Source organism: Centruroides sculpturatus, unplaced genomic scaffold (assembly GCF_000671375.1).
Source record: "Centruroides sculpturatus isolate CEXI.00-Female unplaced genomic scaffold, Cexi_2.0 scaffold842, whole genome shotgun sequence".
In the NCBI taxonomy this organism is placed as follows: Eukaryota; Metazoa; Arthropoda; class Arachnida; order Scorpiones; family Buthidae; genus Centruroides; species Centruroides sculpturatus.
Genome location: NW_019385320.1, coordinates 191,071 through 202,722, shown reverse-complemented (window position 1 = coordinate 202,722; position 11,652 = coordinate 191,071). Strand labels below are relative to the sequence as shown.

The following is an 11,652-nucleotide window of genomic DNA, read 5'->3' as shown; positions in this document are numbered from 1 at the left end:
TGACCTGTTTGTATAACAGTTGGATCGAAAGCAAACCTTGGACTGGAATAATTGCGTTAACATCGGGAGGAATGTCTTTGGCTTCGTCATTTGGATTAATTATGTATTTTAATACACCGTTTGTGGTTCCTGCTGGAACTATACCCTTTTTAATCATAGGTAAGAGTTACTTTCAATTGTTACCATGTTAATGATCATTATTTATATGGTTAGAGTAACGTAGTCTATAGTTTTTATTTTGTTTATTATTATATTACTAATGTTATTTCTATTGACTGTCTTAAAATCCGAACTATATCTATTTCTTTAAATAGGTGTAGTTTGGAAAAAAGCACCTAACTTATTTCAACATTGAAAAGAATAATATTACCAAAATTTAGGTAAATTTAGATGAAATTTGCAGGTTAATCTCAGCGTAAGCGAAGCGCTTTATAAACCAAAAAGCGTTTTGATCGAAGTTTAAAGCAACCGGACGACCATTAAACATAATTTTATGCAAGTGTGAGGTTTGCCGATTGTGGAGAAATTGTCACAACAATCGAGCGGTCAGCAATGTCGCGTGGGAGTGGAAAAACTTATTGAGACAGGTCCTCCATCGCAAACAGTTTATTAAATATAAAAATTTCGCTTACAACTACTGTTTTACTTCGGCATAAGGCTTATCCGAAGAGTAAATCAGTTCGTAAATAAAGTTTAATCGTTTCGACGATTTTCTGGCGAAGATGATGAGGAAAACGTAGGATCCGAGGCGCACAGCACTACTTGAAGGGATGATTCTCGTAGCAGGTTACACTTGGCGAAACTTGCCTTGACGGGGTGGTGAAAACTTTTTCCGGAACGACGACCAAATTTCCGTTGTTAAACCGCAGGAAAAATCCAGGAGCGGAGCGCACCGAACTAAGAACCAAGAACGTCACATCCTTTTTTTTGCGCGGTTTTTATAAGTTTTTTCTGGGTCTCAGATCGAACATTCCAATAAATCGATGCCGATCTGCCTCCGATCTCTAATTGATCTCCCCTCCTCGTTACGAATTGTAACGAGATCAGAGCCCAAATCGCGGGGTGAGTCAACACCGACTGACAATTTGATTCCTATCGAAGATGTTCGATCTAAGCACTCAAATTCATCTATTGTTTCATTCTGAGAAATTCGTTTTTTCTCAGAAATTTCTACAGATATGTCTTTATATAGACATAAAATATTCATTTTGCGTTTGATGGTTTCATTTACAATATAAAATAATAATTATTATTATTAATTTTTTTCTCATACGAAATTAGAAACATTTCCTGTGCACGAATTTCGACCCACTTCCGGAGTATCTAGATCACACAAGTATCTAGATCTCGACAAGACTAATGACGTGACTAATGCAGAAATTTTCATTCTATCGTCGGGCAGAGATAGTCCTGTGTAGAATTCATCACATAAAGACTTCGGTTTATAAGTTTAAACGAACCACACGACCACCAAACATAAAATTTTGAAATATAGTTGGTTTTTAAATGATAAAGCTACTCTTTTGTAATTATAATAATAAAGTACTTAGAATTACATTGTGGAATTGATTCCTTCGAAGACACAAAGTGTTTTAATGCCGCTATTGGTAGAATATACAGCTTCATAGTTAACATGTAATTAGCCATTCCTTGACTCTATTGATCTAACCGGCTTCCGATTTCCTGTCATTTTGCCACAAGAACAGTTATTTCTTCCCTTTCGAATTTTTTAGTAAAGAACATTACAAAACAATAGAAGAGAATTGGTTATTGATTTATTATGACGTAAAAATAATTTTATTGAAAATCAATAAAAATAAAGATAAAAATAAATTTTAATAATGATGTATAGGATATACTGGATAGGATATATATTGCGATTAATATGCAAAATAGCACATAGAACAGTAATATAACTTTCTATAAAATATGGTTCTGGAATATCCTACAAAATAAATTCAATGTTTCATCATACGAAGAGAGAAGTTGTTCTCATAATGTTGTGGAAAATTAAATCAACTCTAGTTGATAATATGGAACAGAAAAAGTCATCTGAAAAACTGCACGAAATTCTCATTCAGAATAGCAATTTTTATGAAAATTCAAAATTCTAAAATGATTCTGAGGCAAATTGCATCTCACCTAGTTCTGTCTCAAAATAAACAGTATACAGAACTATCTAATCATCTACGGAATAACATAAATAAAACAAATTCAGCCTCTAAATAATAGTCACAAAGACAAACTTTTGACGCAGGCTAAATATCAAATACGCAAACTGATAAATGGCAACGAGAAGTGATGAGAAGAAATTCAAGATAGATGGACCAAATTTATTTTATTCACATTTTTTTTTGTTATTTTAAACTTTATTTTTTAAAACTTACTGAAGACTGATGTATGGTATTGAAAGTGTTATGGTGTGATATGTATTTCGAAGGAATCGTATGACGAATCTAGCTGTTATCAATGGCCGTATTATTGCTATAGGATATCAGCAAGTACTAGATATGCAACTAATACCTTTTGCAATAAAATTAAAGGAAAGTTTTTTAATTTGAACAAGATGATGAACCCATTTATAATGGAAAATCAACTTAGGACTATTAGCAAATGATGTGTATGTTATTTATTGCCTAATCCATGTTCCTCTGATCTTAATCTTATTCATCTAGTTTCTTGTGGAATCGGACCGGAGTGCTCTAGTTGTCAAGAAAGCTTTCGAACTTCCTGTTTTGAGAGGGTGTATAGTTGAATGTAACGAAAGTAGTAATTTTGTCTCAAAGGAAAAAAACATAATTCACGACATATCTTAAAAAAATCACTTTATAAAAAGACTGGCGATTACTGTGTGGCAGTGTGCTGAAGTATGTGCAGCGTTATTACAAAAACGTGTAATATATTAATAGCAACAAAACTGGTGGCTGTACGGGCAGGCTTTAATACACTGAAAGGTGCAGCTAAGACTTGTGGTTCCTGGCCATGTGACAACAGACTGCTTGTTTAAAACAAGACAACCTATCAGCAGTTTCTTCAACTTGTGAAGAGCTATCACACTCATCTCTGACACTGCAACAGCAACAGTTAGACCTGCTGCTTTTTCCTAGTGCTCTCACTTCTTTGGCTGTCTGTCATTGCTTTTCCTTGTGCTATCCTGCGATTTTCACTCTTCGGCTATTGTTTTTTGTTTTTTTTTGTATTTACCATTTTGTTGTATATACCATTTTTGTTGTGAGCAACTGACAATGTAAGTTTCTCACAACAAAATTACGAGAAAAACTACACTTTTAATATAAATTACGAACGATCTATGTCCAAATTATGGTTGCTTTAATGTTAAATGTGTCACGACTGTTTATTAATCATCTTCGTGCTGTAGTTTCATTCTGATAACTTTCTAATATATCCAGGAAACTCTCTTTGAACATCATTATCTAATTAACGAAGCATATGCATTATATCATACTTTTTATCGTTTGAAATCGAGCGTCAAGAAATATGAGTTCTATTCTTTTACTTTAATATATTCTCCGAAACATTTGTAATCTCCAAGTCTTCCTGGAAGATTACAAATTACAATATCGTTTCATTTAGCAAAATTGCAAAATTTTAATTTTTACACGAGCGGAATTTTCCGTACTGATCTGAATCTATGCTGTAAAAATTATTTATAAAAATTATTATTTAACGTAACACAGCTCTTCAGCTATTAATGGTTGTATTCCTCCCCTAAACATCGAGCCTCTCCAGAGAGGTGAAACATTTAGACGTAATTATTAAAATTATGTGCTGTTCCAATTAATGCAGTTCTCTGTAGCTTGTAGGTGTTAATTCTATTAAGCTGTAGATTCCTCAGATGTTGCTCTAAATCCATTGAAATGGCTCCTATGTGTTCCGGCATCAATTGAAACTATGTTTCCCGTTACAGTCGTTCAACTTCGATTTGAAGGTTATTATATTTAGTGACTGTCTCTAATTGGGCTGCAATTTCAAAAACATTGTAGACCTGTAAATTCCTACTGTTGTCCGTCTTCGTGTCTTTCCTTAATCTCGAGAACGGAGTTAGATAGATGAAATCCAAGAGTAGATATGGAAACCTTAGGTAGAGAAGGCCCAGAAAAACTATACAAGAATTTCCGATACAAACAAATGTTTCGTTATTTCAATTAACATAGTTGTCCTGAAAGGAGTTAGATAGATGACCGGCACGACTCTATTCTTAAAGATAATATATGATGTATAGGGGCAAGCCATTACTAATTTAAGATGGAAAGCATATATTTTAAATTAAATAAGTTAAAAATATGATTTAATTAAAAATTGCTGACCGGCGTTTTTCTCACTATGATAGAAAACAATTTTCTACATGCATATTGACACAATTTGTAGATTATTTTATACAGTAAGCTTAAGGAAATACAATAACAGCCCTTCTTATGCAAAAAGACACGACAAACAGCGGATGCGATCTACAAGAAAAACTGAAAATTAAATTAATTAAAACACGAGACAGTTTCTTTTCCTTTTAATAATATGAATATGGAAAGAGATTATTTTTCAGCAAAACAATGAATTTTGAAAAAATTGGTGATTACACTCTTTTCATTTTCTGTCCTCAATTTGAAAATGTCTAACCCAGATTCATAAGTGAACCTCCCTGGAACGTCCAAAGCAAACTAACATTCAGCCCGCCACCCATCGAGCCGGCTCTTTTTCGATGTGGTGGATGCACATAATGACACCTGAACGTTTCGCAGCTGAGAAGAAATACACAGTATGAGTTGGTTGTTGTTCAATTTTGTTAATAAATTTATATGTATAAAAATGTCACAAATCTAGTCGACTATGTCAGGGCTAAAAAAATATAACAGGTATTTCATACCAAATTATATAATAACCGAATGGAAGCTTTCTCAAGATCATTTCGGTCAATCAGTTGGTGCCATTGATTTGGAGCTTTTCACACGGACCACTTTCGGCGGCTGAGCGACGTAGCCTGATTATCAAGGATCATAAGTGAATTGCGCAAAGCTACCAGACGACGATTACAAACAAGTGGCTTCTGTTATTGTAAAGTGGAAATTTATTATATTTGAGTCATCGATGGTGGCAAATAGCGATGAATACGAGTAGCTTGGTACATACAACTCAGTCGCCTGTCTGAAAGCGGCTTACGATCGATAGTGATATCCTTTCAATATTAGCCTATACATGACAAAAATGTTTTGTAAATGTAAAAGATAACGATAGTTTACTATAGTTTAATTTCAAATTATTTTAGTTAGTTTAGTATAATGTTTGTTATTCAATAATTTTAAAATTTATAACTTTTTCATCATAAATATTGAATGCAATTTTCCTTTCAGGAGTAGCCATGGACGATGCTTTTGTTTTTCTTGCTGCGTGGAAAAGGACCGATTATCATAAGACCGTTCCAGACAGACTCTCAGAAGTTTATTCGGAATCCGCCATTTCTGTTACTGTAACTTCAATAACGAATTTCATAGCTTTCATTTCAGGAATGTTCACTCCTTTCAGATCTGTATCTTATTTTTGTTTATACGCATCGATTTCTGTTCTCTTTTGTTACGTTTATCAGATAACGTTCGTTGGTGCATGCATGGCACTCTTTGGATATGCAGAGAAACAAGGAAGGCATTCTTTATTCTTCACGAAAATAAATACACAAACAGGTAAAAATATAACGAATCGTTTGGCCGCACTTTAAGAAATTAATGACAATAATTTTATTTTTCTAGAAAACGATTCATGGATTCGAAAAATACTCTTCACTACTCCTAGGACATCAATTTGGACGAAGCTCGGTAATATTTTATTCTTATGGTATTTCATGATAATTATTCTCTTCATCATGGCAGGTTACGTGGCATTTGGAGTTTGGGGAGTGACAAAAACAGATACAATAGGATCATTTTCTCAGACTTCTGCATACGATTCATATTATTTGCAGTATAATAAAAATGTTTTTAAATATTTCAAGCATTACGAAAACAGAATCCAAATCGTTGTCGATCAAGAAATAAATTATGCAGATGTAGAAATTCAGAATCAAATAGAAAAACTTTTCTCTGAAATGGAGAGAGAAGGATTAATTGCAAATTTTCTTACCGAGTCTTGGTTCCGAAGTTTTGTGGAATTCGTCAAAGACGATTCAATGTCTGCGATCGTAAAGTCGTACAACATGAGCGACACAAAAGATTTTATTGTAGTTCTGCGCCGAATGTTTCTACGTCATCCTTATGCTCAACGATTTCGTAACGATATCGCATTCAACTCTGACTATACAGCTATCGTTGGAAGCAGATTTCTTTGTCAGACTGATTTCACGGTCGACGAAAAATCATTCTATGTGACTTTACAGAGACTAAGGAAAATCACTGATAAAATGCCTTTTAGAGTGTTTCCCTATCACTTTATTTATTATATCGTCGACAGCATTGACTTGCATGTAAAATTTACTGTTCAACTGTTGTGTAGTATCGTGATAATTGTAATTATTGTTTGTTTCGTTTTCATGCCAGACGTTGTCGTCACGTTTTCGGTCGCCTTTTCTATTGTTACTATCGAAATTTCCACTTTGGGTTACATGGCTCTGTGGGATGTGGAATTGGCACCAGTGTCTATAATTGTCTTAGTCATGTGCGCCGGTTTTTCGGTGGATTACTCTGCTCATATGTCTCATGCTTATAGACATTGCGACATTAAAGATTCCAATGAACGTCTTCGTCATAGCATCAATTGTATAGGATTCGCAATATTTCAAGGTAGTGCAACAACTATAATTTCTGTGTTACCTTTAACCATTCCATTGGCGTATATATTTGTCACGATTTTTAAAATAATCTTTTTGGTTATTATGTTTTCTTTTATTACTGCGTTGGTATTTTTGCCGGTTATTTTATCGACACTGAATTATATGAAATCGAAAATGTGCGAAAAAAAGAAAAGAAGTAAAACTCTCGACCACAAAGTCGACGGGCAGGCAAATTTCGGTTATCAATCGTCAGAAATTTGTACATAAATACGTTTCAAGGAGATCTTGACATTAATTAATCGATTTTAATTAATAGTTTAATAACGTATTAATTATTTCTCGAGGAAGACATCGTGATGTGCAGCATTCATTTTTCATACTGCTCGGAATAGGGTCTTTGAAAGGTCAGTTCCAGTAAACATCCAGGAATGGATGAGTAGTTTGACACATCTCCTGAAACTATGGTTATGTCAATTTTTATCTACGCTAATTCAACTACGTGGAAGCTGCAATGAGGTATCTGTAAGAGTCTGAGTCGTTTTAACTATTCATAGATTTTATACAGCCAGTTTATATTCAATTGTTCGGTTTTTTATAGTCAATTTCTCGTTTCTCGAATGCAGTGGCGTGCCGTGACATTTGATGATAGGGAAGCGGTATTTATGTAATAAGCCAACTTCCAGAGGCAATCAGTTAATTGCGCATGATGGTCTAGGTTTTATTCGTATTCGTTTGTTCGATAAGGCAGTAAAAACCGTAGACTTGTAAATGTATTTTTCATATCTCAATTACATTCTGAATCTCTAGCCATGACATAAGGGCTACAATTAAAAATAAAATAATAAAAACTTACTTGGTAAAATGTGTGGTGGATGCACACACCTTGTTCAAAATATTCTTTAATTGTATGAAAATACCTTTAAAGAATAATATAATTAAATATAGCTTTGTAAAGAAACGTACATCTAAGTAACATGAAATATTCTTTACTTTTTAAATCTTAAAACGCCCTTAGTGAAATAGCTTCCTACCAGTGGCTAATGGATAGAATCAAAGACAGTTGCAGTGCGTGCATACACGCGGACTGCCAAATCCCGAGGGTGCTGATACCGGTCAACTGCTTCTTTTGTCGCATCATTAGTATACTTCAAAGGATGCGGCAGAGTTGTTTTAAATTTTAAACGTTTCTCGCCATAGCTGTAAAAATCTAATTCTGTTAAATTTAATAGTGATTTGTTTTCTAACTAATTCGTTTTAGGACCAGGTGTCCACGGAAATTTCCAAAATTTACAACTTTTCGGTCACTCTCGTTAAAGTGGAAAAATTTCTGTTTATATTACGTCCAATATTACGAAAAAATCAGTCTCCATTTTACTCGGCTAGAGATTGGGTCGATTAAGCTTTTAAGTAATATTCTGGCTCTTTTAGCAGGGTTTTGTTTATGTCCCTAATTACCTAATCTCTTAATTATTTAACTACTTCTTAAGTAGAAATAAGTCGAAACTGATTACTTTGTACTCGAATATTTGTAGTCTCGGAAAAAAGTAGAAAGACAAATTTTTATGACAAACGGATACATAAATCGTAAATTTAATGAAAATAAATTCTAGAGTTTTTTCTGTACCTGGTGCAAATTTCTCATTCATTAAATTTAGTTGTAAATGATGGTGTCGGAGTAACAGTTAATTTTTTAACATTGTACAAGAATTGTACACGTCTTTTTCTACATCCTCTTATAGATGGGATATACGAAATCGTAATATCACTGGTAAATCATATAAGATGGAAGAGCGGAATAAAAATATCAAATATTTTAATGGTTATTTTTAAACTCCTGTCAACTATACAGAACTATCATAAAAACATACCAGTAAATTCCTATCGGTTGGGTTAAGTTATAAATCTACTCACGATTCATATAATGGGGTGAGGGCGGCCAAATATTTAGCGGGCTGGCGGCTAACAGCCCAGAACCCGTCCTGAATAGAATTGGATGAGGTATACGTGTAGCATTCACCCAAGGTCCTAGGCTTCCACCAGCTAAGCCGGGTGAGGTTGGTGCTCTGTAAAGCGCATGTGCGAAACTGGCTTTTTGGATTGCAAGTAGAACACTTGACTAAAGGTAGGCGCTAGATTATTGAACACCGATGAGGAATAATTTAGCGCCCACCTTTAGCCAAGTGGATAAAACCATTGAACACTGTTAGTCCGTGGTGGGTTAACACCTGACCAACAGACTGGTCACGTAGAGTTTTCAGAGTTTTCTTCACGTAAATAACACCCGAATAGAGTTTCCTATAGAAAGTCCTCACGGTAGGCATCCTTTCTTGGCAGGTTGCTCATTCGTTGCGTTATATTAGTTGATTAAACTTATAATTTCGAAATAATCTAACCTTTCGACAGGAAATGACCACAAGTATAAAATATAAATTATATAATTTACTTGAAAATTATTTGAAGGTTTTCTATCTGATGGAATTTATTGTAAAGTTCTGTTAAATAGCTATATTTTAATGGTTTTATTTATTAATATAATATCTATCAAGGAAAAATATAGATGTATATATTGTTAGGGAAAATACGAGAAAATATTTTTACAAAAATAGTTTTGTTGTTAATCTATAAAACGAGTCACCAAAGAAAGCCTGAGGGTAAAATTAGAATATTTATTATATTAATAAATTCTAATCACCTTCAGATTGTTTATTGTCTCCTATTGAAAAAATTAAATATTTATTTCAAAAAACTTTTAATTAACTATTATATATTTTATAAATAATAAAAAGTTGTTTAAAATTCGACAAATTGTTAATTAGTCGCAATCAACGAAACGATTGGATAATGATTTTTTTATGTGACCTTGTCCTCTTGACGAGGACACCACTATTGAAAACCTGTTTGATTGTTAAAATAATAAAAATAATATGCATGGTAACCGACTTTTGGGTTGCATTTATACAGTCGCCAAATCGACAAGAACTGAAACATTTCTAATAGAAATTTCGTTTCCGAGAAACCTTCAATACAAACAAGATCTCAGGGTATAAGATATGATTTTCGATTCTGAACAATAGTGTTGTGCATTTCAAGTATAAAGTTAATTAACAGTTATAGGTTGCAATTAAAATTAATTCATAATTTAATACAAGTACATATACTATATTATTTGTAGGTGTAATAGAGAAAACGAAAATATAATCCTATACCTGCAGGGGCTTGTGAGACAAAAATTTTTTTCATAGAGACCAGCAACAGTCGTTTTTTTTTTCATTGTTCTAAAACAAGAAAATTATATATTTAAACAGAATTATATCATCGTCTCATCTATAAATCTAGTTATTTTTGTATTAGAAACATTTCATAAAATGTAATAATAAAGTGACTGTTAAATAGTATATAACTATTAAAATGGAACGTTTAAACAATTGATTTAAAACAAATTTCAGGTTAAATATGCAGAAAAAATTCTTGATTGTTTTTCTGAATTTTCTATTGGTCAGAAAAGACACACGTAAAAACCGCCAAACTTACACGTAATAAAATGTTTGTGTTTCAAAAAACTCACAAAATGCGTTGAATAAATTTTGTTGTGATGGTCGCATTCCCCTCCGAATAATTCACCAATCGTAATTTCATTTCTTAATTAGGATTATCAACTTGTGAATTAAAATTATAACAGTCGCTACACTCGACTACTATATTATCGACTAAAATTATCGCTACACCCGACATACTATAAAGCTAGACTCCAACCAATGCCGAATTCTATCGGGCTAGATACGTCTAATTATAAATTATGCAACCAATTTGGCACTAGAGGGAGGTGTTAGGCGCCATCTCTTAATAACTTTAATAATTATTATTATTAATTAAATAATTTAAATAATTAACACCTAACGATTACTAGTTACGCTATTTGGACCTCCAGTTGTGGGTTCGAGTTTCGGGCCGATTTTTTCTTCCAGTAGTTCTAAATTATTTAAATTAATTAATTAAAAATTATGATTATTAAAGTTATTAAGAGATGGCGCCTAACGCCTCCCTCTAGTGCAGTGTTTCTCAACGGAGGCGATATCGCCCCCATGTGGGCGTTTTTCCATGTTGAGGAAGCAATTAGTAACAATTTATATTTTGGGGGGCGAAAAACAATTTTCTGGGCGATATAGTAAAACATTATATTAAGAATAATTAGATATTTTATTCGTTATATCGTACAATAATTATTAAACAAATAACATTATACTAGTCACTAGTCTGTTTAATGTAGTACGAATTTGGCGTTAGCCTTGTCCTTCGGCATCGGAATTTTGAAGTGAACGGTGCGATACTACGTAACAGTGTTATTGAAGGGGCGATACTACGTTGAAGGGGGCGATGATTCGTTAGAGGTTGAAAAACACTACTCTAGTGCCAAATTGAATGCATAATTTATATAGTAATTAGACGTATCTAGTCCGATAGAATTCGGCATTGGTTAAAGTCTAGCATTAAAATTATATCGTTAGATCAGGGGTCGGCAACCTTTTGAGTCGGAAGAACCAAAAATTACAATTTACAAAATTTCAGTTTTTAAAGAGCCACAAAATTTTTTCTTGCCAACAATAAATAGTACTCGCACAAATAAAGTTTTTTGATAAAAAAAAAACTAATCTATTTATTTAGAATTGTCTTGCGTCGAAAGCGAATTAAACCTCATAGAAACATCCGACAACGGCGTCATTCGAGAGCTTCCGACGGACTGACCACAGTGACGACGCGTGTCACGGGGGAGGGGTGCGATGAAAAGCGAGTACAGATGGCTGAGAGATAGAATCGGTGCCGAATCCTCGTTAATCGATTCAAAACGATTTTTAAATGTTTTTTTTTTTTTTTTTTTA

At 33.4% G+C, this 11,652-nt stretch overlaps 1 protein-coding gene across 3 annotated transcripts in view; it reads left to right on the top strand.

Annotated features, from left to right (window-relative positions):
* LOC111637605 (patched domain-containing protein 3-like) overlaps positions 1 to 11,652 on the top strand; it is a 52,456-nt gene that overhangs the window by 13,387 nt on the left and 27,417 nt on the right. The window contains exons 3-6 of one of the 3 annotated variants that reach the window (XM_023383128.1): positions 20 to 159; positions 5,367 to 5,693; positions 5,760 to 6,243; positions 6,284 to 6,524. In XM_023383128.1, the coding sequence (XP_023238896.1) occupies positions 20 to 159; positions 5,367 to 5,693; positions 5,760 to 6,243; positions 6,284 to 6,374 (1,042 nt within the window). In that variant the 3' untranslated portion in view covers positions 6,375 to 6,524. Of the gene's footprint in view, positions 1 to 19; positions 160 to 5,366; positions 5,694 to 5,759; positions 7,576 to 11,652 lie in introns of those variants that run through there. The other 2 variants (XM_023383127.1, XM_023383126.1) reach the window with 2 other exon arrangements.